Genomic DNA, 26,362 nt, shown 5'->3' with positions numbered 1-26,362 from the left:
AGGCTCAAGAAAGAAAACAGCCGCCGTGAGAGTATTACTAAGCGCGATAGTAATAAGTGCGTTGAACATAAGACTTAGAATTAGGAAGGGAGGTCGGTGGAATTCAATTTCTATCCACCTGCAGGGGTCTCCACTTTATATAATAAATATATTTATAAAAATATTTACGTTTGTGAATTAATAGAAACTGCATTGTTCCAAACTTTTATTGAATAAATAAGTAAGTTTCCTTTCACTCTTCGCGTAAAAGAGTCCGAATTCGTCAACGATTCGCCATCTACCATTCATTACATAAAAAGAGTCACTGAGTTATTAAACGCAACGTCATGTCTACATTGCGGATCCTTATACAAATTCAAATTTTTTATCATTTGTAATCATAATTAGATTAATAGTAATAAGAATAATAATAATAGATTAATAATAATTATAAAAATCTAATTATATATAATACTTTGAATACTTTATATGTTTTTATGTGTACATGTATTTTGTATAATAAAAATTCGCAATCTAGTCATGTCTTATAACTTTAAACGATAATGTCCATAGTGTTAATTTCAGTTTCTTCATGTGAAATATACAATTGCAGTAGTCACAAATATCTGATGCGCCATATTTACGGAGAAGGATTAATGAGTTTCTCCCGCTGTGCTGTACTTTTGCTTTCTGTAGTGAGTACTAGTATATCCCCTCCATTATACACAACCTTGAACTTATGAGCACCATCTAATTCCAGGTGACCGTTGGTAGAATATAGTATCTTTCGAACATGCGACTCAAACAACGCGCTGTTATCGGGTTTTTGACTGCTACAAATGCTCCTGCCCTAGGCATTGATCGCCGTGTATAGGTTACATATCATGATAAATGCATTGATATGAATAGAGTCGGATAACAAATAACAATTCAAGCAGAGAGAAGTGAAAAAATGTTTCATGAAATAAATGACGAGACTTTCTAATGATATCTCTATTATTGTTTCTTCTTTTTAATGTATACCACATTAATCTGGATACATTTTTCAAAAATGACAAAATTAAATTATTTATTCCCTCGTAAACATATATTCTTCCATTTTTCAGACTTAGTCTCTTTATTAACAAAATATTTCTTCTTTTCACATTCGAAACACGATACTCACATGCATTCTTCGAAATATGATTCCAAGCATAAAAGTTTAAGTCCAGTAGGTAACGTCGGAAACATTATATCAACACAACTGTACAGTTGATAAGGAAGGGATACGCAGCTTAAGATACGTACAGACGTTGCAACTTGGTACCATTGTACCATTTCGGTGTCGCACTCGATATTACCGATAGTACAAGATTTTAGGCTTGTTAATAGAAATTGAATTAGCTATATACTTCATTTCTGCTACATGTGTTTTACCACAGACGAGGTATAAGATAGACATTGCAAGCTTATGGTGTCACATGTTCTAAATTACCGATTGTGTAAGAAATCGGAGATTTTGCTCTGCCCTCTATACCTAGAAACCGGTCAATAAAGAAACTACATCAGGCAAAATGATCGAAGCTGACCAGGTAGTAAATATGGTAAAACAATATAGGTACAAACGTATCCGTTACAATGTTGCCATGCTCAAAACTTCTAACACACGAAGCTACAGTCTGCTTTCACGGTAGCCAAAGCGACCAGAGGTTTACAAGTGCACAGCGGTAAGGAGACTCTTCCACTCACGATGTTCGTGCTTTCGACGCATGGTCATTATTGGCGTACGGTAACCACAAAGGACGGAAGCAAAATCGAATACGACGAAATGAAACGGAATTATACAGAAATTTGTTTTCTATCGTATATATTTTCTGTCGTAAATAATGCCTCAGTTTCAAATATTTTTCATTCTTCTCATAGACTAGAGATACCTAACTTACTCCCCTCACGTTAGTAACTCGCAAGCTGCGTTTCCACACTGCTTACCACTACTCTTGGAGCTGCCTGTGTTATATATGAGAGCAGATCTATGTAGTGTTAAATACAAACAGATAAAAGCAGTATGGAGAGGGTAACTCTCCTTAAGGAGAAAGTCACTATGGAGCTCTTGATTTCCCAATTATACACTCCTATTATAAACATAGACTGCCTTCTTGAAAATAAATTTAAAACTCTAGCAATTCTAAATTAATTATTATTTGTCTTTGAACGCGACTAAACATGCTATGTATCTATGAATGTATTTATAAATTTAAAATTTATATATGAAGTATTTTTGAAATTCGTTTTTAATTGATGTAATAATATAATACTACACTATTTTAAAAGCACATTCATATGACACGGTAATAGAATAAAATTTGACACTTATATTTCACTAAATTACAATCCAATCCCAGACAACCATGTGCCAAGCAAAAAAATAAAATTCCCTAGAAGAGTTTATTAATCACCATCATGTTAGGTTTTTAAAATGCGTGTATACCAATAACTTTCTATGATACTATGCTACTTGTGTAAGATGGAAACGTTGTGATTATAGCTATAAAGGCAGGAGCGGGATTATTGTGAGTTGCTCGTTTAAGCGTTTGTTTGTAAGGATTACTGGTAGTCCGGTGTGTAGTCTGACATTTAATTTACAGCAATACTATTATTAATTATTGACATAACAGAAAATTCGTTATAAACTGTAAACATGTCTGACGAAAAGAAGGTAACGCTTTGTAACCTCAAAGCCGATACTGCAACGATGAATGATAATTGAAGAATGTACGTTTTTACAGGAAACTAAAACAGAATCGGAACACATAAATTTAAAAGTATTGGGACAAGACAGTGCAGTAGTTCAATTTAAAATTAAAAAGCACACACCACTCAGGAAATTAATGAATGCTTATTGTGATCGTGTGGTGAGTTTTATATGATTTATTATTATTCTCTGATATTAGGCAATTTGACATTGTACCATTTCATTCTTAATAAAAGTATCAAAAATATAACATTTCTTCTTTTATTCGCACATTCTTATTGCATGTGAAAAATAGAGATTAAAGTTCATGTGTTTTTATTACAATTAACTTATATTTTAACAGGGTTTAGCGATTGCAGCAGTAAGATTTAGATTTGATGGTCAACCCATAAATGAATTAGATACACCAACAACACTTGAAATGGAAGAAGGAGACACAATAGAAGTTTATCAGCAACAGACAGGAGGATTGTGTTGAGATTTAAGATTGTCCTTCAATAGTTTAAGTAAAAAGAAACTTCTGTTCCAGTGCTTACTTCGAAAAAGAAAACGTGAATTATTTTTTATCTTTCCTAATACAACAAACTACTTTGTTTTATAATATAATGTGAAAAAGTTGTTTACACTTTTACATACCAAACCTAATATTAATATGCATTTTAAATCAGTTGTTCGCTTCATCTGAATAGTAATCTACATACATATATTCTTCTGTATCATCTCATATCATAAGATGATTTAAAAATTTTTTTATATTTTTCGCACTATATTATCATGCAGAGTGTTTGGTTATATTTTGCCTTTATCCAGTCACAAGATTGATAAATTCTAGAAACATTGTAAAACATTTTTTCTATTATGATTGATAATTTGATTGAAAATACTGAAATACAGGCTTACTGCTCTGTTATTGTTAGCGATACAACAGAAATTGAGACACATCACTTGTCTCTTGCATTTGCCCCACATAGAACAAAAAACATCTACATTATACAAATACATGTATATTACAAAATATGAAATTCTTTGTAAATGGTTTTCATGAATGGCTACAATGTAAAGTCTCATATTGACGTAATAAATTTCATCTTTTTTAGGTATTTTCATTTCTTACAACAGTGTATAGGTAGGAAAATGATAAAAAGCATTATTAATATTTAATAATGTAGCTATATCTAAAACATTCATAAAAATTTGTTTTACATTTTATAACTCAATCTTAGTATTAACATTACACTTACTTTTACCTTTCATAAAATTAATATTACTTTGTATATGAACAAAAATAAATTGTGTCTTATCTTTTCTACATGAAATTATTAGTTGTTATTACTGTAGATTTTCTTTGAATGTTAACGTAATATTATAAAGTACGTACTTAATATTAAATATTACATATTATCATAGTTTTAGATTTAATATACTAAATATTTATTAATAAATATTTTAAATATAATAAAAGATAAATTAATTTATTCCTTTCATTTGTTCATTTATGATCCTTAAGATATAGATGTAAAAATATATTACAAAATTGATCTCGTTTATTGTAAACAAACAACATAAAATATATTTTCTTTTATTATAGTTTAACAGTGGCGGTCATAATTATCCCTTTCCCTCCCTTTCACGTGGTACCAAATAGTCACTAGCCCAAATGGTGCCCTTTTCAACTCTTTCTAGTACTATAACATTTTGTGTCATAGAATATTGCAACATAGATGGCAATATTATTGTTCATAGTGTCCCTTGGGTAGGAGAAGTATCTATATAGGTAGGTACCATGGATAACTGTGTGTTTCGTGCACAGACATTAAACGTGGGTATAGTATCCTATCTATGTATTGTCATGTTCGAGAACATGGCAAATGGTTGAGGTTTACGTAAACAAAACGTTAACTTACTGTAACTTTGTAATTAACAGAGCTTTGTATATAATAATAGTAATTGTAAATATAAAGCATTTATAAATATGAGATACCGTAAATAAACATATATGTATGTGATATTTTGATATATTCGCTATTAAAGCTACGAAATTGATATGTATTGTCGATGGTGATCTACTGTGCATTCAGACAGGATAATTTTATTAAATAAATTACTGATATATTAATCCGTTTGACATTTTAATAATATAAAATGGCTAATTCCGAGGAAGAAAGTGATAAGGATTTAATGTCTGGAATCAATATGACTGGTTTCCTTTTTGGCAACATTGATGACAATGGCCAATTGGAAGATGATATTCTTGATCCAGAAGCTAAACAACATTTGGCTTCGCTTAGTCGTCTTGGCTTAAGCTCGTTAATTCGAGAAATGATGCCTAATGAAAATACCACCGATGAAAAGGATAATGAACAAGATGATAAACTTTTAGAGGAAACAGAAACTATAAACGAGAAGGATACAAATTATGTCGAAAAGTCACCCAGTGCTCTTGATTTCTCTGATATAAATGAATTAGCAGATGATCTAAATGAGGAAAATAGTAAGTATGATGATTATTTAATATGTTAAAGATTAAAAATTATTTATTTTATTTTATATAATATTTATATGATCAAATTATACGAATATACAATGTTAATTCATGAATTTATTGTCATGTATTACTTTTGTATCTAGATAAGCAAGATACATTTGAACGAAGAAGTGAAAAAGAAAATGATTATGATGCTGATGACGAAGAAGTTATTAACAAATCTGATACACAATTAATGCCTCCTCCTCCAGTACCAGAAGAAAAGGAAGCACTTACAGCAGAAGAGGCGGAAGCTGCACGGCAAAGGAAATTAGAAACACCTCTTGCATCTATGCTGCCATCAAAATATTCTAATGTTGATGTTGCTGAATTATTTCCTGACTTTCGTGCTAATAAAGTATTAAGATTTTCAAGACTATTTGGTCCAGGGAAGCCTAGCAGTCTTCCACAAATATGGAGGGGTGTTAAGAAACGGCGGAAAAAAAAACGTCATCACGATGTTAGAGACTCGGATTCTGGTTCTGATCAAGATGAGAAAAAACCAAAATTTAAGGTATATAACAAGCATACAGCATGTATTATAATTTAATTTGAAAATAATAGTAGGTTTACATTTTATTATAAAATTATTGTATTAGGGTTGGGTAATGAATTATGGTCCAGATCCAACTCCAGATGTGTGTTGTTCTGATGATGAAAATAAGTTACTGTTACCAGTAGAAGACAAAGAACAAACTGGTAAAACAGGTGAAACCGGAGAAAATGGAGATATGGGACCAAAAGTAGCAGATTGGCGGTTCGGACCTGCACAGCTTTGGTATGACATGCTTCAAGTGCCAGAAACTGGAGATGGTTTTAATTATGGATTTAAGCTGACAGACAAGGTACAGAATTACATATGCTAGAAATATTATATTAGATTATTCGAGAAGTTCAATTTATCATAGAAAGTGTTGTTATTGTGTTTCTAATAGACAGAGGAGCAGAATGATAAAGATAGAGATGAAGAATTTTCTGATGATGCATTTTTAATGGTGTCACAATTACATTGGGAAGATGATGTCATCTGGAATGGTGATGACATAAAACACAAAGTATGTAATATTATTTGGATACAAAGTATTGTGCTAAATCTTATGCGGGACCTTCTAACTAAGGACCTAAATCTATTCTAAGGTGTTACAGAAACTGAATAGTAAAAATAATGCAGCTGGCTGGGTACCATCTAGTGGAAATAGAACTGCTCAAGCATTTAGTCAACCAGGAAAAGGTGCACCAGTTCCAGTTGCTGCAAACGTTCGATTAGCTACTTCACAAATTACCACACCTTTACACATGCAGAGTCAGAAAAATAAAATGTAAGGAATAGAATTTAATTTTCGACACAGTTTGAAAGTACAATATTATTTACATCATTTATCATATTTACTTGCTTTATGAAATTTCAACAGGAATATAAATAAGGGAAATCAACAACAGACACGGGAAGAAAATTATGATGATACTTGGTATTCTATTTTTCCTGTAGAAAACGAAGAATTGGTATATGGACTTTGGGAAGAGGAAGTAATTTGGGATCCCGAAAACATGAGAAAGATACCAAAGCCTAAAATTCTTACGTTAGATCCAAACGACGAAAATATTGTTCTTGGTATTCCTGACGACATAGACCCTGCACTGCTTCATAAAGATAATGGCCCTCAACCAAAAGTAAAGATACCACATCCACATGTTAAAAAAAGCAAATTGTTACTTGGGAAAGCTGGAGTGATTAATGTCTTGGAAGAAGATACGCCGCCTCCACCGCCAAAATCACCAGACAGAGATCCATTCAATATTTCGAATGATACGTAAGTTTATATTAGAACACTAAATATTATTTTATATTATAAACAAAATCTGATAATTCCCTTGGTTTTTAGATATTATATGCCACGGTCATCAGAAACAACATTACGATTGAAGGTTGGAGGTGGAAACTTAATACAGCATAGTACACCTGTGGTAGAATTGCGTGTTCCATTTGTACAAACTCATATGGGACAAATGCGACTTCGAAACTTCCATAGACCACCTTTAAGAAGATTTAGTCATGGTCCACTTGCACATCCTGGACCTCATTCCGTTTTGCCTTTGGTGAAACACATCAAGAAGAAAGCTAAAGTGTGTATTGTTTATTACTTTCATGCATTTAAGATCTTTTTTTTCATTATTTGTTACATAAAAAAATGTGGCATATTTAATTTTTCTTGTAAACTAGCAAAGAGAGCAAGAAAGAATTGCATCTGGTGGAGGTGATGTCTTCTTTATGAGAACACCTGAAGATTTAAGTGGTAAAGATGGTGAAGTGGTACTCATTGAATTCTCTGAAGAACATCCACCTTTAATGAATCAAGTAGGCATGTGCTCTAAAGTGAAAAATTATTATAAAAGAAAGGCGGGTAAAGATCAAGGACCACAGAAGTATAAATATGGTGAAACTGCATATGCGCATACCAGTCCATTCCTTGGAATTTTAACACCTGGTCAAAGTATACAAGCAATTGAAAATAACATGTACAGAGCACCAATCTATGAACATAAAATTCCAGAGACAGATTTCTTAGTCATCAGAACAAGGTATTATAATTATACTTACATTTTGATTTTGCAATTATAATCTAATATAACGAATATTTTTATGCAGGCAACAATATTATATTAGAGAAGTGGATGCTTTATTTGTAGCTGGACAAGAATGCCCACTGTATGAAGTACCCGGTCCTAATTCTAAAAGAGCCAACAACTTCGTTAGGGATTTTTTACAAGTATTCATATACAGATTATTTTGGAAATCTCGAGATACTCCTCGACGTATTAGAATGGATGACATTAAAAAGGCATTTCCTTCGCATAGTGAAAGTAGTATTAGAAAACGCTTGAAACTATGCGCAGATTTCAAGAGAACCGGTATTTATATATACATTTCCATATATATACTTATCATAATAAATTGAAAACATATTATAACAAGTTGAAAGAATGTCTTAAATTCTTTTATATTAGGAATGGATTCCAATTGGTGGGTCATAAAGCCAGACTTTAGGTTACCAACAGAGGAAGAAATAAGAGCAATGGTATCTCCGGAACAGTGTTGCGCTTATTTCAGTATGATTGCCGCAGAACAAAGATTGAAAGATGCAGGTTATGGTGAAAAATTCTTGTTTACTCCACAAGATGATGATGATGAAGAAATGCAATTAAAAATGGATGATGAAGTAAAAGTTGCACCTTGGAATACAACTCGAGCATACATTCAGGCTATGAAAGGCAAGTGCTTGTTGCAACTAGCAGGACCAGCAGATCCAACAGGATGCGGTGAAGGATTTTCTTATGTCAGAGTACCAAATAAACCAACAATAAGCAAGGTAATTGCTACATGTTTAAAAAATTTCGTAATTCTGTTTTAAAGATCTGAAATATATTGTCTTTATTGTAATCGATATTTCTTTTGAAACATTAATTAGGAGGAACAAGAAGCGCAACCAAAGAGGACCGTTACTGGAACGGATGCAGATTTAAGGAGACTATCTTTAAATAACGCAAAAGCGTTACTTCGTAAATTTGGTGTTCCCGAAGAAGAAATTAAAAAGTTATCACGATGGGAAGTTATAGATGTGGTTAGAACGTTATCCACTGAAAAAGCCAAGGCTGGGGAAGAAGGTATGACTAAATTCTCACGAGGAAATCGATTTTCTATTGCCGAACATCAAGAAAGATATAAGGAGGAATGTCAAAGAATATTTGATTTACAAAATCGTGTACTATCATCAAATGAGGTGTTAAGTACAGACGAGGGTGAGAGCTCGGAAGAAGATAGTTCCGATATAGAAGAAATGGGTAAGAACATAGAAAACATGCTTTCTAATAAAAAAACTAGTACTCAGTTGTCTCTCGAACGAGAAGAGCAACAGCGACACGAGTTACGAAAAATGTTGATGGGCGAAGTTCAAGAACAAGACAAAAAGGGTAAGGAAAAGAAGAAAGATGATGAGGAAGATAGTCCTGTGAATAACTTCAATGCACAACAGGGTAGGGTTCTTAAGATTTATCGAACATTTAGAAATCCAGAAGGAAAAGAATTTACAAGGGTAGAACTGGTTAGAAAACCGGCAGTGATAGATACATATATAAAAATTAGGAACTCAAAGGATGAAGCATTTATCAAACAGTTCGCGACTCTAGACGAGGCGCAGAAAGAAGAAATGAAGAGAGAGAAAAGAAGAATTCAAGAACAATTACGTAGAATTAAACGGAATCAAGAAAGAGAACGGATGCTGGGTGGTTCTCTGACAGGAAATAACTTGTCATCAAATAACATATTCGACCGTAGTAATACCAATACCCCGACCACCACATCATCCAGCAGTATCCTTCCATTCTGTAACTCTTTCCAATCCACATCTCCTGCTTCTAAACATCCTAAACCTGAAATTTCTCCTTCCAAACGTAAGAAACCTAAACTTAAACCAGATCTTAAATTGAAATGCGGTGCTTGTGGTAATGTAGGTCATATGCGTACAAATAAAGCCTGTCCATTGTACCAGAACAGTATAACTACAGCACCGGTAAATGTTGCAATGACTGAAGAACAAGAAGAAGAAATTGAAAAGCAGCTTAACACAGATGACCAAGACCTTGTTAATGTAGATGGAACTAAAGTAAAATTGTCGTCTAAATTAATTAAGGTACCTTGTTTAATACATATAGTAATTCTAAACAGTGTTAATGGTATAGTATATTGTTCCATAATTTTACTTCATATAGCATGCTGAAGAAATGAAGAGACGCACATTATTATTAAAAGTACCTAAAGAAGCTGTAAACTCTAAGAAACGAAGAAGAACAACTGGAGATGATCACTGTGATTATCTTAAGCGACAACAAAGGCCTGCTAATAGACGTAGAACTGATCCTGTTGTTGTTATGTCTACAATGCTAGAAAGCATTCTAAATGAAATGCGAGATTTACCTGATGTTCAGCCTTTCTTGTTTCCTGTTAATGCTAAAGTACAATTTATTTCTAATAGAATCAATTTCATACTATTTTTTAAAAATTATACTTTTAATATATATTCTCAAACTTTATTAGGCTGTTCCTGATTACTATAAGATTATTCAAAGACCTATGGATTTACAAACTATACGTGAAAATTTAAGGTTGAAAAAGTATCAAAGTCGAGAAGAGTTTTTGGCCGATGTCAATCAAATCGTAGAAAACTCAACATTGTATAATGGAGCAAAAAGTTCATTAACTGTGGCTGCTAAACGTATGTTGGAAACTTGTGTAGAAAGACTTGGCGAAAAAGAGGATCGTCTAATGAGATTAGAGAAAGCTATTAATCCCCTTCTTGATGACAATGATCAAGTTGCTTTAACGTTTATTTTGGATAATGTTGTTAATAATAAACTGAAATCTATGACAGAAGCTTGGCCATTCTTGAAACCGGTAAATAAAAAGTTGGTAAAGGATTATTATACTGTAATAAAAAGACCCATGGATTTAGAAACTATATCGAAAAAAGTGTCTGGTAAGTTTGTTTACATTATTAACAAAAATATAGCAGCATTAACTTTATTATACATAGGATATTGATTAAATTATTTTGATTTAGCACACAAATATCATAATCGACATGAGTTTCTCAGAGATATTGAACAGATCTTGGAAAATTGTACAATATATAATGGAAAAGAGTCTGTGTATACAAATAAAGCTGAGATGCTTGTAAAAGTTTGTAAAGAAACTTTAGATGAGGTAGATAAACAGATATTCACTTGCATGATTACTATACTTTATTTAAATTGTACGTCATAATCATTATTAATTTATATTTTTCAGTACGATGAACACTTGACACAATTAGAAAATAATATATTATTAGTTCAAAAACGTGCAATGGAACAAGCAGACATAGATCCTTCTTGGCTTGGTGCCGACGAAGAGAATTATACTATTGTGGAGCCGGAATTCAGAGGGGTACTTCTGTATTCGATCAAATTTGCAAATTCATCTTATTACTGTATTAATTAAATTAATTGATTGTTATCTTTTATAGAGTCAAACAAGTTCTCCAGAGAATCCGTTTGGAAAATCGAATATAGAGGACTTCGATTTTGTAGATGTAGAAGGAGATTTAGAAGGTGATGGTAGCAGAAGTGTAAATTCCAAGAAAAAAGATGTTCTCGAAGAGGGTAACGCAAACATTAGGATTTAATTATTGAATTTATACACTATTTTTGCTTCAAAATATGACACAATTGTTTTATTTTAGATTTGCAATTCTCCAGTGAAGATGAATTCGATGAAGTTCCATTTGGTACAGATGAACAATCTGAACATGCGGAAATGGAAACGCTTGAACTGAATGAAGTACGCGAAGGCGGAGTAGTACTAGCAGACGATGATAGTCAACAAGCGGCGGAAGCAATGGTACAATTGGGTAATGTCGGTTTTTATATGGCGGACCAACAATTGCTTCAACAAGGTAGGTAATATAAGAAATAAAATATTAAATTAATTAAATTTACAAATCATATTTTCCTTAATCACAGATGAAAGCATGGATGTCGATCCAAATTACGACCCTTCGGACTTCTTACTGGCTGGTTTACCAGCTAGAGATGAAAAAAGTGAAAATAAAATTCAAGATGATCTGGCTGTATCAGAAAGTGATGATGAGGCAGAAAACAGTACACAGCAAAAACAAAAAACACAACAATTGTCACAACCAGAAGAAGACGTAGGTGGTGACTTGTGGTTCTAAGGAGGTTGTTATTCGTTTTAAGCAATAATCTTGTTACTTTATTTCTAAAATCAAAAGATTTATATATATACATATATATATATAAATATTACAAAATGTAATGAAAAAAGATATATTTATTTCTCATAAGGATAATTGAATTTCAATATTTGAAATTATGTGATGTATGATTTTATTTTGTAAAAAATAGGAAAATAATGTAGGTTTTTCAATGCATATCTGTAAATGTTATGGATACACACATGTAAATACATAATGAAGATTTTTTTTAAGTTCTATGTGTACATTCATGTAATTTGTTTCTTTTATCGAAGGTAAACAGGTATGAAGATTATAAAAACAAAATAACCACATAATGTAGATAAATGTATTTTTTTATATATTGAAAACGCATCAAAACTGCATATTCAGTTATGTTTATTGAAGAACATGTTTTTAACCAAAATTATGTTTGTAACGTTTCATATTATTTAAATGTAATATCATTTCGTAATGATTACAAGTCAAGAGTTAAAGAGTAAAATAGATTACATACATAAAGCATGTTCAATTATGACTAAAAACTCATTACGAGATCAGGATAAAATACTAAACCACGTATCAAGTATAGCAAAAAGTGCATTACAAGAACAACTATTGAATTATGAACCAAACAACATAATTATATGTACTCTTAAACTTTTTTTATATTATGAAACATTATACAACACTGATAACATATGCGAATGGAAACGACGACGAAAACGTCGACTCGCTAAAGAATGTTACAACACTTTGTTACAAATATATATTCCTCAAAAGCCAAAGGAAATTTTACAAGCGGTAATCAATACAATTTATGAAGACAAACTTTGGGAGTTTGAAACTCTATGTTTCAAAATATTATGTAATTTATTAGAAAATGGTGTTAGCGGAGTATTAATGTTTCATACAATATGGGACAAAATTGAAGACCCAAACATTAATATGGAAGATACAAGAAGAATTATAAGAATATTGTATGAACTATTAGATGTATATGATTGGCCAGATACTTATGATACAATATTAGTCATTGAAAGAATTCTAAACCTTTTTTACATAAGTGTAACGGCAACAAAATCAACTAGTCATATTATGTCATATGGAATGATTAAGAAAGGCTTAGAAGTTTGCATTATAAATATGGTCAAACATCTATACAATGATCATCTTCTGGTCATAGTGCAGTATATGTGTTCATGGGCTGTCGAAACAGGAATGACTGATGACATTATCTTGGAATTTGGTAGCACGCTTGAATATACAGCTTATATGCATGAAGTTATATTATACGAAAAGACTTTAACACCAAAAGTGTTTCCATTGCTCATGGAAATGATAGCATCAAAAAGTAAAATAACAAGTTTATTAGGTAATAGAGTAATGCAATATTTACTTGATAGAAAAGAAAATAAAATGAATTTTGATACACCTAAAATATTTTTTGAGAACACTCAATTTGATTTGACAATAGGAGAGTGTCTTAAAGAAGATAAACTGTTTTGTAAGCTTCATAGGGAAATTCTACATGATAGTCTTTTAAAAAGTCTTGTAAATCATTGCACATCACGTATGAATTTAGAAACAACGTATTGCACTATTTGTTTGGTTGCAATAGAAGTTCCGTGTGGTTTTACAGCAGCAGCTATAGTCTGCCTCATAATGAATTTGCAAGACATAACTCTGAAACAACAAAAAGATCAACTTGAAATATCTTATCACTTACATGCCACAATAATAGCAATTATGTCTCTTTTATGTTGGATTCATAAAGCCAAAGTATTTTATGAATATGTAAACAAAGTTATGCTGGAAAGAGCACAATGGGCTCCACATTTGAATCCACCTATTCAATCTCAATATAATTTTGCGGCACATCATATTCTTTGGGATAAGCCAGACTTGTTTTTTGTAGATTGGGAAGCTCGTTATGGTCTATGGAAATGTTTCCGATTACGTGAAGTCGATGACGATGAAAATGAAATATAAATATATTTTAAATATAATCAGATGACAGTTTCTGATCATTAATAAATAAACTGCACTATTAAGTAATATTAATATTCTTATTATACTAGATTAAAATCTCTGTTTGCTTCGACATTTTATTTTAAAATAATAAAATATGGTTCTAAACAATAGTAGATGAAATTTAATTTAATGTTATTACCAGTTTTTATTTTCTTGCTCAAAATGTATCTTTATAATTGATATACATATCATAATACATAAATAAATTACTTTCATCGACAAGATGGCTGTTCCAATATTTATTATGTACTATGTTGCATAATTTGATATACTAAACAAAAATTATCAATAATATTAACATTTAAGTATGAAAAATATAATTTTTTACACTGTAATTTTCTATAAAAAATTATGCGGGTAAAATTAAAATTCGGATACAAATAAATGGCGCGACAATTATCCATATCTCGAATAATTCATATGTTCGTCCATCTTAGACCGCTCTAAACACTTTTTGATTCGTGAAATATTTGTTTTGTAAACTATAAATTGTAATTTTAGATTTTGTCATGAACTGTTTAAAATTAGGTGAAATGATTCTTTATACTTATTTAAAAATCGAAAAGAAGATTGTGACAATGAAATTAAAGTGATTTTTGTAGTATATGCAACTTGTAATTATTAAAATCGTATTGTTTACATAACGAACGAGTTGAAGCGTTCGGTGGATTGTTTTCCTCTTATCGTGAAATTGCGCTTTAATAAAGGTTAACTTTTTAAATGATTTATAATGTTTATTGCTTTTATTTTACATAGTATTAATACATTTTTTTATGATGACTGTAATTTCCACAGTTTTAATATAACACAGTTTTTATATAATACTTAATTCTATGGTAAATATTAGTGACTAATTATAATGCATGAATAGTAAGAAAGCTTCACTAACATAAATAGTACCTTGATGTAGTATATTAATAACAGTACAATCATTTGCTAAATAATTTTATAGAAATAATGTCTGGAGAACAGTTTTCATTGGTTTGGAATAGTTTTCCAAGAAATTTATCATCTGGATTATATACGTTATTAAATGATGAGCAGCTAGTTGATGTAACATTAGCTGCAGAAGGTCAAATATTACGTGCACATAAGTTAATATTATCAGTTTGTAGTACATACTTCAGAGAACTTTTTAAGGTATATTTCAATATATTTTATTTTTATGTTCTTAGTTTCAAAACATTAAAATTGTTCTATCAATGTAGGGCAACTCCTGTAAACATCCAATTGTAATTTTAAAAGATGTCAATTATCGTGATTTATCAGCAATGCTTCACTTTATGTATCAAGGCGAAGTAAACATTAAGCAAGAAGACATAGCAAGTTTTCTAAAAGTAGCGGAGACTTTACAGATAAAAGGGTTAACTACAGAATCTGAAGAGGTATGTTAGCGAAGATCCAACATTTAAATGTATAGCGCCAGGAACTGTTTTTTATATTTTTAGAAGTTAGGGGAGAGTCTTTCAGAAGATGCAGAACAATTGGATCACTTGTTTAATATGGACAAGAAGAGTATTAATTTTGATGTATCGGATTTAAATGCATCTGCTTTTGAGAAACCAAAAGAAACAGTGGAAGTGGATCTACAATCTGAAACTCAAGATACTTCATCGAGCGGAGAACATCATAATAAAGAATTTATACAAAAAACTGCAACAGCCAGTGATACATATTATCATCAAGATTCTACTTCTGACTTAGTTTATAATATGCAAAATATAAATATACCGCAAAATAATAATTGTAAAAGTATAGAGGTACAAAGTAATGAAGAGGAACCATTAGATTGTACAGCTGATACTGGTTATACAGAATCACCTAAACAAGAACCACTAGATTATACACTTGATATTGAACCAGAAACAGTATATACAACATATTCCAAAGAACCATTTTATAAACCTGAAGAAAATTTACATAGGAAAGGTATATAAAAAATTTGATATCAAAAATTTGATTCATTGAATTATTATTATGTTTATAGTATTTGTTACCACTGTTACCTGTACTAATAATGATTAAAATCAAAGAAAATTAAAATAAATATGTTTTTTTACAGATTGTATGCCAGATATGCAATTAGTTTCTTATGATCAGAATACGCAAACTCAATCAGTTGGTACGTTTAAATAACTAAATATATTAAGTTATTATTATGCTTAATTATTCTTTATATGATGTTGCTCAATTGTTATTTAATCATTTCTCACTATTTTGGCTCAATACGTATAATAATATTTTGCATTCATAAATATAAAAAATAATCTAAAGTGTACATTTTTCGTAAGAAATATTCATTGAATTACTTCGTGGGTAATGTAAAATAAGATAAGATTTTACTTTATTTACATTTTTTCTTCAATTAGGTCTAACTAACATGTCTGGTCTTCAAAATGAGTTCACATACGAATCAGGCTGTCATGGTAAAGGTCGACGAACAGTGAAAGGTATTTCCAATAATACTCTACCTTTAGAAACAACATTGCGTGTTGTATCCGAGCTGGGACCAACGTTGCGCATGGATAGGGGAAAAGTGATTCGAATGTATTCGTGTCCATGGTGTCTTCGTCACTTCACCCGTAAGGAAAATCTTAAACTACATGTCCGTTATATCCACGGACCTCTTGAAAGTCTGACGTGTAAGCTTTGTGGTAATAAATACAAGAACAGCAACAGCCTACGTGTACATTCGTATCTTTATCATAATGCTAAACGAGACAAACCTAATAAGCCACTCGAGTATAGTGGAGTATGAAAATGAAACGCAAAAATAACAATGACGACGTTTTACTGTGTTATAAAAATATAACATAAAAACATAACATTAAATACAAAAAATTGCGATTTGGCGTAATGCTATATTATGGGCACAGTTTTATTTATAATCGAGTGTTCTGACTACTGTGCATTAGCGACGAGAAAGATTTCTAAAACTATTTAACACTCTTTATTTACAGAATGTTTAATTAAAGGATTCTGTGAATTTAGAGAAGCGTATTATCCATTTTATTACTTAGATTATACCTCTTGACCACTAGAAATTATGAACAATGACATATTTTATATATACCAAGTTACTTTTTTTGTAAGACATCGAGTGTAAATATATACATGTATATTGGTACAGAATTTTGTAAATATACATTTTTAATAAAATATAACGATCAACCGAAATTAATTTCTGTGTTTCTTTATACAACAATTGGTTATTGATACACTTTTTCCAAACGCTAAAAGAGCCTGTTTTTAACTTTTTACTATACCGCATAAAAAAATATACAAATTACAATAATTTCGCGATGGAACGTGACATTTAAACGAACACTGTTACATCGATATGTCCCAGAAGCTACGTTATCACCAGTTCTTTTTCTTCTGTCGAACGGGGGTGGAGAGATGTCTAACAGAGCCGTAGTTGTAACAACTTTCTTTAGGTCGTTGTTGTTTATTATTAATACGGCCAGTCACAAAAATATTCGATCACCAATGTAATTCATACCCTGGATTTCAAACAAATGTATAATAACAAAGAAAACTTAACAACGTATTACATTTATTTGTGAATAACAGAAATGCAACAGTCTTACTCTATTTCACAGGATTATTTCATTCAAATCATATAAAATAAGTAAACAAGTAAAAACGTTTTTTAAACCTTCCATTTCTAAACCATATAGAATAAACAAAAAACTTAAAATGCTTACTGCAATATAAGTCATATTATACATATTCCATTTTTCAGACACTGACAAATTGAATAACTTTCGCATCATGCAACACTGTATTGAAAGATATATGCATACGCACATTTCTACGTGAATAAAACTGAATCATCGCAAACAACCGCTTTTAAGTAGTGTATCCTACAAACTCTGCATGCATCATCTTCTCACAGATTCGCTCGATCGAAAACTCCCCGATAACACCGAATCCGGATCGTCGCGTTTTATCAACCAAAACCACGGAACTTCCTTTCGCCAAAAAGGAAAGAAAAGAAGAAAAATAATGACGATGCGACGTTCTCGGGAGATTCGCTTTCCTTCTCGTCGCAATTTGTTAATCTGGACCAAAGGCCGGCGGAGATCCAGCGATTATCTGTGGCGGTCGCCTATAATTAAACCGCAATTCAATCGGGTAAGTTGGTAGTCGATAAATCAGCTCGGCTCGATTCTCTGGCGAATCTCGCGAATCCCGGATAATTCATTTGCTAGTGAGGGACGGGCGGGAAAAAGAGGGCACGGCCAAGAGGAGGACAGTGCCATCGACGGCAGCGTCTGGCTGGCGTTCTCCAAAGGGTCGGGAGGTCAGCTCATCGAACATAATCGGCCAGTGCGCCGATCAGTAGTAGCCGCGGATTCTCCAAAACGCAACGGCGATTTCTATTGAATTTCGGTCAGTCATCCAGGAAACTGTAACAGTGATCGATCCGTTTCCGGTGAATGCGACTTTGTTCAGGAGAACAGTGTTGGGTGAACACAAGGGTGAAAAAGACCACTGGGGATCATGATCGCGTTCAACTTCGTGGATATCCTCGGTATCTCGCTCCTGTTCCATCTGACCATCAGTTTGTTACTGTTGGTCCTACTGGTACCGGTCTTTCTTCTTGTTTATCCGGGTAATTATCGTCGATGACCGTTCCGCGGATAGTTAGATGATAATGGTGCGATGACATGCTCGCGATCGGAGATGAAAACATTCCTTTATTGTTCCGTTTGAATAATACAGAGTTAAGCATACACTTTTCTTCTTTTTTTTCGTTTGAAATGGAACATTGTTTTTGCACGTTGAAACTTGTATGTTTATTAAATTGGGAATAAGATACCGGTTTCTTTTCTTTAGCTTTTTATTCGAAGTTTTTGATTTAAATTGCTATTTTGCTGGTTTCTAGACTATTAAGTGTGACCTCTCTGGCTCGTTCGCGTTTGTTTCGTATGTGCGACAGAATGTCGAGTATATAAATCAAACTGACGATGTGGCGTTGGAGTAATTAAATAATTGTGCTGTCAATCGTTATTTGATATAATATTGATATGAATTTCATTTACATGTATTTTTCTGCTCCATATCCACATCAAGTTCTATATAAACAGTAGAATTTATATTTAATTGTATTCAATTTTATCAAATTACTTCGTTATCGATCTGTAATTTCATCATTTTTCTATACTTCTTTTCGCATATCACAATTCGCTTTTCGAATTGTTCAAAACCTACGAGTAAGGTAAAACTAATCAGATAATATAATTGAAACAAATAATTACACTCACGTAATTGTCATAAACAATAGCATTTATGTCGAAGTTTAACAGTGATGCGTAATGAAATTTTGTGGCGTTCGATTGTCGTTATCGTTATTGTGTAACCTTTTTCCTTTTCTCTTCTGATACTGGCTTTGTCTGCTATTGTATCAAGTTGAATTTGCCGTATTTGTGTTTGTGTGGTCGTTGTTAGCTATTAGCGGATATAAAGTGTAAATGTATGTAGTTAGGGTTGATAAACTTTCTGAGTAGCAGTTTATTACTAAAATTAATTTTTATTGTTATTTATATTACGGTACAATGTTGCTTCATTGCTAAGAAGTTGCTTCTTCGGTAGACCTAGTGCACGTGGTGTCTGGATGTTCAGTTTTGAACTTTTATACTAAAATTCACGTCGAATGATAAGAAGTGACTTGTATAACATCGACCGGTTTGTATGTATAGTTATGTCTGGTTCAGATAACAAAATATTATGGAATTTTTGTAAACACAAAAAGACAGATAATAGAGGAAAAGAATTTGTGTCTTCCAAGTTCATGATTCAATGTTAAATGTACAAGGTAATTCACCTAAATTGCCGGCTCAAAATTATTCGACAGCTATTAGCTCTGTAGAAAAAGTCTATCTAACAATCTTCGTTACTTTCTGGTTTTTTATATTCCTCAACAATATGAAATTTATTAGAATTTTCTAGTTATTTTATATTTATTAGAATCCTTGTAACAAAAAAATTTACGAATAAATTTGTTTGAGATGTCTAGTTTCAAACTTTGTAGACCATAAACATCTAAAATAATAATTAATGCGAACTAATAATTTCTCTTTCCCTGTAATTATTTAATTACTTTTAATTTCAACACATTTTATCGAAGGCGTACACAATACATCGATGACTGCATTAACTAATCGAAATAACTTTGGAATCCAGTAACTTCATTTTACACTGTATTTTAAAATTACTGCAAACTTTCATGCTAATCTGATATAAAGAAAAAACAATAAACCTCGTAGATTTTAATTTTAATTCTTTTCGTGTTCTGTGTTTTATTTAATGAAGTCATGACATGGTCGAAGCAGGCCTGGATACGTTTCGTGAAATGGAAATATCCGAACGTCGTCGTTGTGGAGGAGAACAGCATTCGAACGATTTTGGACCAGTTTCGTAATCACGTAGGTTTAAACGATCGTTGGATGACCGATTGTCGGTGTTAACGTTCTGATGTTTTGTAACTCGTGGGCTTGTCGCAAATTTAGGGCATTTATACTTTGCTGATTCAAGGCCGTTCAATCGCGGAAGGTATTCGAGGGCATTTAATGCACTTGACATCGTCCAAGAGATTCCTGCGCGCTGGCTTGTCGACGAGATGGGGTCTTTATGTGTGGAAGGATATTGATGGTTTTTCGGTGGACAATCATCTGTTGAATTCACCATGTTCTTTCCGAGGTCGCCCGATTACGGAATCAAATATTCAGGTTGGTTGAAGAAAATCTTTAATTTCAGTCTGTCTCAGTATTCAAAAAGCTAACTTTAAATAAATTTCTTACAAACCTTATTATTTAGTTTGTTGTAAATCAACCACTAAATCTATTTCTGAAGATGACTAAGAAAAAGAATAAGTTTTAATAGAATTCAATTTGTAATATTTTTAGAATCAAAGTAAGTTTGTACTCTAATTAATAGTAATTATATCGATGAATTTCAGGAGTACGTCAGCGATCTTACGTCGAAATTCTTTCCATCTGGGCAACCGCCATGGCAAGTGCACGTGATAAATTGTTTCATTCGCGGCGAAGAGTGTCAAGTCTGTCTAATAAGGGCTCATCATCTGCTTCTACGTCAAGAACATCTAATTTTGGCGGACTTTCTACCATTAAAATATTCCGCCGAAAATTGGACTTGCCAGGAGGCCGAATCACCTTTTATGAATCTTTACGCTCAACCATCAGCACTACCAAAGCTATATCAAAAGCTGACGGAAAGCTTTACCAATTACTGGAACGAGTTTCTATATAACAATGACCCGAACGAGCGGCCAGAGATTCTGAAAAAGCAGATCGGTATATTTCAGTGTACAAAAATTGGCATAATAGTACTGGTTTGCTCGCTGAAGGAGGCGATAAGGTATAGAATAAAAATTTTGATTGGGAAAAGTCATTAACGGATTAGTTCATTTTTCCTTCACATGATTTATCACAAATGCAACGTCTTCAACCTAGCATAGAATGAAAACAGCTTTAATGAAGTATTAAACAGTAAAACAGTGAAACCAATTTTCATATCTCATAAATTCTCGTCAAGTTTTAAAGAGAATTTGCGAAAATAAGATAGCGACAACATAAAACTGACTTATTTGTATCAATGGATATTATTCATACGTATTAGATAAGGCCAAGACACACTAAAAGGTGCAGTAGTGCATATTGAGGTACAAACACTTCGTACATTTTGTTTAGTCATCCATAACTCAAAGACTAAGATATATGGAGCATATGAAGTTTTTAAACAAATAAGCTAAATTATTTAATCTATTGGCATAAATAATATTTTTGATTTGCTAGTATCTCAATACGAAGAAAAGGATATAGACATAGTAATTACACGTATACAGGTGTTTAAACGCAAGAAACTATTTAATCAAAATAGTAACTTTCAAACGATAATATATTAAATCCTTTTCGTGAATTCAAATATGGAAAATAGATATTAATTCTCTTAATATCAATAGCATCAAACATTCTTGAAACATTAACAATTTCTTCTTTATCTTAGGCGGTACCAGAAAGGGGAAATGTCCGGGGTATTTAATATCCTATCCACCCTCCAAAAGGAAGCATCCAAAAGGAACTTCGGGTTTAAAGTGATCTTCCGTGCGCTACTGAAGTCCATGAACCCCGTGAATGCTTTCTTCGACGCTATCCTTTGGTTCTGGTATTTGACAGTGATAATAACCCTGAAGACACCTATACTGTTTGTAACGGAACTAAAAGCTCTAAGATCTCGCCATAAACACCATTATCCAGACACGCTAACCGCTATGCTGTGGTATTATCTTCCGTTAATGTTGCAAGCTGCTATGGAAGTGCTTTCTATATTTTGGATAACGATCAAAGCTCCGAAAATGATTTTGGAAGAATTATTTCTAAAACATCCGCAAACCAATCGCTTACAGACCACGTCTCCTTGCGGAAGAAAGGTGGTAGCCTGGTCGGACGAAGTGGAACTGGAAGTTCTCAGGAAAATTTCGAATATAACGGGTGCTACCGAGGCTGAAATTCTGTTGACTGCTACCGTGGATGCTCTTAAGGAGTATTTTCGGCACTCCAACGTCCGGATACCGGACGATGTTCTCGCTACTGGAAAGTTTGTCAGGCAACGAGCGATATTTGTGCAGAATCACGAAGCTAAAGGAATCTTGTGTCTCGCGTTGCCTACGAGGACACCGTTGCTCGAGGATGATTTGGTTGAAATTTTACAGGTTTGTAGACATTGGTGTCCACTTATTGATAAAAGTGAACATTTCCACTTTTACTTTAACAATTAATAACAACAACAACAACAATAACAATTTTTGAATAATTTTTCTAGTTAGTTATTTTTAAAAATATTATTTTCCAATAATTTAATTTAAATTTAATTGTAAAATATATTTTCTTAGGTCATCCGGAAGAATGTGCGAGAGGCAAGAGCGAAACAGCGAGCAATATATGCCATTACTGCGGCGGAAGCGTCTAACGGGCTTATTTCCTCTTGCTTACCTTCTCTTTTGCTAAAAGTAATGCTAAACCAGTTGACCAGAAGGTATTCTCTGTCTTTGACACACGTGGACGGAGATTTACTTGTGGAAGGTGTCGAGACTGTAATGTATTGGAGACCACCTCAAGGCAACTGCAGTAAGTATAGTCACAACTTGATTAATAATCTCATAAATTTGTTGATATGACATTACATTAATCCACGTAGAATTTGCAGCATACTCGACAAACAATGTACAAATCATAAACTATTGAAGTTTTCGAAAATACAGCATTTTTTCATTTTTATCTGTGTCTATGCATGTTTCACTTTGATGAATTTTTGCTTACAGCTATTCTGAAACTAAGACGATACTCTTTTTAGATATTTGATAAGACTTTCAATAGTTGTAGGTATATATAATTATGCAATTTAATAATAGGCTGATATTAATCATTTTTAGATATGTCCATTACTCTACATAGGTATGGGACAGCAATACGCATGGGTGTGATGGGTGATGCGTTGATTGGACCTGAGCATTCTATAATCACTAGGACTTTCCCGAAAAGCGTGGAGAACCTTGCAGACGTGGTCGGTGTTCCCAGGCCTCCAAGTCGCAATTCGTCTCCTAGCCCAGCTAGTCCTAACATTTCGTTTAGACACTAGAAGTAAAGAACTTTTTTGAAAAATAATTTCTACTAATTTCGGGGAAGAAATTTGTCCTCAAACGGGAAATACAATCGATAATAAAAATATGTAATTTAAAATTTTTTTTTAACTTCCGAAAATCAAAGGAAGTAGAGAAAAATATAGAATGTTACTTAATTTTTAAAAAGATTGGTTTGTAATATTAATAACAGACGGAAGTTACAGCTATAATGTCACTTGTTACGAGTTGTCGATATAATAATTGTGTTATTATAACTATAAAGAAGCATGTAGGTAAATACATGCATCTATGCAGCGATTAAAGGTTATAGAAAATAGCCACTGAACTATGCAGGTAGTCGTATATTGTATGTATATATTTATATAAATATACACGTTCGCATGTATATATACAGACATTTTAACAATTTCTTTTTCTCGCAACAATGCGCAACGTAATACAAAGTTTGGGCAATTGACAGAGTGTTCTATTGTTCGTTAAGCTTGTTAACATTTTCGACACTGCAGGTCAAGGATTATATCGCAACTGTATAACTATAATTGATTATCATTTCATGTTCATTGTTTTTATTCGATTTTTTCGAATATATTTGCCCATCGACATTCAAAGCTTTTAATTCCGTAGTAACATTATTGGACAATAGGAAAGAATATTAAATTTTGTCGCGAAAAATGGAAACACCCTCTTTCGTCGAATGTAATTCGAATATCGATTCAACGTTCCTATGAAAGATTTAACGCTATTAACGTAATGTGACAATTTGATTGCCATCGTTGACTAGTTTATATTTGGAAGCATGTTTATATACCCTTCGTTATAATAATGAAACTAATTTCACATGTACATAAATATTGTTCGTATAATACGATCATTTATACATATACATATATTTTTAATAAAATAGTGTATGCGAGAGTATATTCTTTTAGTGACGCTCACTCACTTACATTCAAGATAGTTGAGTTTTTGTCAGCAACCATTTTACAACTTAACCACGGAAGTGGAATTCAGAAATTGGGGTTTAATTTCAGTAAATACGATTTTTTACGGTCATTGGCAATTTTTGGAAAATTAACAGATATAAAGAAATTTCGTGGAGCTCGCGATCTTTACTCAAGTAAATGAATAAAAGAAAAAAAATTATAACATAACAGTGGTATCATTTTTTACCTTAAATAAAAAACACTTTTCTCAGATGAAAATTAGTTTTTCACTGATACGAGCAGGATAAATCTAGGCTAAACTTGTGTGCCATTTTGTAAAATGGTCTGTACATTCTTAGAAAATATGTTTTTATTAAACGTTAAATGTTATGAAAATATTAAGAAAATGACTACTATTTATCGATCAACCTATACCTTTAAACGAAGCCACAATAGCTAGAAAAATACGTTGCAGAAAATTCATAGCATCGTTTGTACCATTAAATTCGTCTACATTTAAATATTTCGAAAAATCTTTAAAGAAGTATGTAAACATTAGCTAGGTCGGTTCTTTTTTTGCATTTTTCAATCGCTGTATATATTCTGTAATATTAAATTCTAACGAAGAACGGATTACTTGTTTTTAATTATTGTAATTACGCGTTTATGCCGCCCTGAATACTTGTCACACAGACTTCCAAGTTCAAAATTTTCCTAACTTTTTTTTATTTAAAAATGGATACAATCACAGTTGGGACGTTCCGTTATAACAATGCAGGCATCATTATACCGTCTTTATAGCCAAGTTTCAATTCTTTGACTAGTCACTGGACATTGCAAGGCAAAAGTGTAGAATTGCATATTACTTCAATCGAGCTCTTTACTTGAAAAGTGTCATAAGTCCAACATTCACAGAAATCACGATTTCTACAGAAAATTTGTAAATAGGAAAATATCAAACATCATGACCATATATTAACTAAACGGAAGTTTATTCTTAATAAATCAAAAAAGGTACTTTGTTCAATTGTCAATTGAAGGATCTAATTATTGTCCATCGAATTCGTTTTTAATTGAATCGATGAATTCACACAACATCGTTCGAAAGTTAGAAATCACTTATTTTTTGTCCTCAAATTTATTCTTTTTTAAGATAATTACTATCGCTAAACTGCTTTACACTTACTTATTAATATACCTTTGTAGTCACATAGTTTTCTTCGAAAACTATAATTTCTACCGGTAGAAATTTGTAATTTGACCTAATTATTTGAAAAATGGACGTTTACTTCAATTCGAGTTATAATCGCATTACAAGAAAAACGTATCTTGAGTGAATCTTCAATGACTCTTTGTTCCATTGTTTTGTGTGGTAAATACCTTTTCCCAAAATATTTTCTTCTACTTTAATTTAACGAAGATGTTAATATTTACCTTTTAATTGACTACCTTCTAGGTATCGACTGGAAATGCAAAAAATTTCTAACTTTTGTTTGTTTTTTTCCACTAAAAAAATGGGAATTCATTAATCATCGAGTAAGTGACCTCCATCTTTGGAGCGGCAGTGTACGCGAGTTCAGACGCATTCGTCGCTTCCTAGTGTAGAAATAACCGAGAATTATCAGCCACTGATTTCAGACGCTCTGATGGCTGATAATGAGTACAAAGTATAATGCACAGTATGACGATTTAGTGTTTGTAAGTAGTTGGATAAACAGC

At 32.2% G+C, this 26,362-nt stretch overlaps 4 protein-coding genes across 15 annotated transcripts; all 4 read left to right on the top strand.

Moving 5' to 3' along the window:
* Positions 1–2,433: 2,433 nt before the first annotated feature.
* On the top strand, positions 2,434–3,806 carry Sumo (Small ubiquitin like modifier). 2 transcript variants are annotated; one of them, XM_031990328.2, is made up of 4 exons: positions 2,434–2,528; positions 2,604–2,674; positions 2,745–2,870; positions 3,054–3,806. In XM_031990328.2, exons 2-4 carry the CDS (start codon positions 2,657–2,659, stop codon positions 3,186–3,188), a joined length of 279 nt encoding a protein of 92 aa, XP_031846188.1. In that variant the 5' UTR covers positions 2,434–2,528; positions 2,604–2,656; the 3' UTR covers positions 3,189–3,806. The 2 variants fall into 2 exon arrangements, with proteins under 2 accessions (XP_031846188.1, XP_031846187.1); XM_031990327.2 differs by having other exon boundaries at positions 2,458–2,674.
* Positions 3,807–4,501: 695 nt separating this feature from the next.
* Taf1 (TATA-box binding protein associated factor 1) lies at positions 4,502–12,594 on the top strand. Of its 2 annotated transcripts, none has more exons than XM_031990413.2 (18): positions 4,502–5,201; positions 5,339–5,748; positions 5,834–6,079; positions 6,170–6,289; positions 6,381–6,553; positions 6,647–7,045; positions 7,118–7,358; positions 7,456–7,814; positions 7,882–8,144; positions 8,241–8,602; positions 8,702–9,922; positions 10,002–10,244; positions 10,327–10,765; positions 10,850–10,992; positions 11,077–11,214; positions 11,294–11,429; positions 11,510–11,722; positions 11,790–12,594. In XM_031990413.2, the coding sequence occupies exons 1-18, from the start codon at positions 4,853–4,855 to the stop codon at positions 11,999–12,001; spliced, it is 5,667 nt and encodes a 1,888-aa protein (XP_031846273.1). In that variant the 5' UTR covers positions 4,502–4,852; the 3' UTR covers positions 12,002–12,594. The 2 variants fall into 2 exon arrangements, with proteins under 2 accessions (XP_031846273.1, XP_031846272.1); XM_031990412.2 differs by having other exon boundaries at positions 6,372–6,553.
* LOC116432922 (uncharacterized) lies at positions 12,494–17,228 on the top strand. 5 transcript variants are annotated; one of them, XM_031990433.2, is made up of 7 exons: positions 14,481–14,760; positions 14,849–14,889; positions 15,006–15,193; positions 15,262–15,438; positions 15,502–15,982; positions 16,116–16,175; positions 16,423–17,228. In XM_031990433.2, exons 3-7 carry the CDS (start codon positions 15,011–15,013, stop codon positions 16,809–16,811), a joined length of 1,290 nt encoding a protein of 429 aa, XP_031846293.1. In that variant the 5' UTR covers positions 14,481–14,760; positions 14,849–14,889; positions 15,006–15,010; the 3' UTR covers positions 16,812–17,228. The 5 variants fall into 5 exon arrangements, 4 of the variants coding, with proteins under 4 accessions (XP_031846293.1, XP_031846294.1, XP_031846292.1 ...); XM_031990434.2 differs by lacking the exon at positions 14,849–14,889 and having other exon boundaries at positions 15,505–15,982; XM_031990432.2 differs by having other exon boundaries at positions 14,481–14,889.
* Positions 17,229–18,079: 851 nt separating this feature from the next.
* Positions 18,080–26,349, top strand: LOC116432919 (uncharacterized). Of its 6 annotated transcripts, none has more exons than XM_031990425.2 (7): positions 18,080–18,190; positions 20,372–20,484; positions 20,569–20,787; positions 21,018–21,436; positions 22,085–22,790; positions 22,971–23,205; positions 23,511–26,349. In XM_031990425.2, exons 2-7 carry the CDS (start codon positions 20,374–20,376, stop codon positions 23,714–23,716), a joined length of 1,896 nt encoding a protein of 631 aa, XP_031846285.2. In that variant the 5' UTR covers positions 18,080–18,190; positions 20,372–20,373; the 3' UTR covers positions 23,717–26,349. The 6 variants fall into 6 exon arrangements, with proteins under 6 accessions (XP_031846285.2, XP_031846282.2, XP_031846283.2 ...); XM_031990422.2 differs by lacking the exon at positions 18,080–18,190 and adding an exon at positions 18,207–18,643; XM_031990423.2 differs by lacking the exon at positions 18,080–18,190 and adding an exon at positions 18,207–18,671.
* Positions 26,350–26,362: the final 13 nt, after the last annotated feature.

This window comes from Nomia melanderi, chromosome 3 (genome assembly GCF_051020985.1).
Source record: "Nomia melanderi isolate GNS246 chromosome 3, iyNomMela1, whole genome shotgun sequence".
In the NCBI taxonomy this organism is placed as follows: Eukaryota; Metazoa; Arthropoda; class Insecta; order Hymenoptera; family Halictidae; genus Nomia; species Nomia melanderi.
Note: the sequence above shows the minus strand (reverse complement) of the source record. Positions and strands in the feature narration are given on the sequence as shown.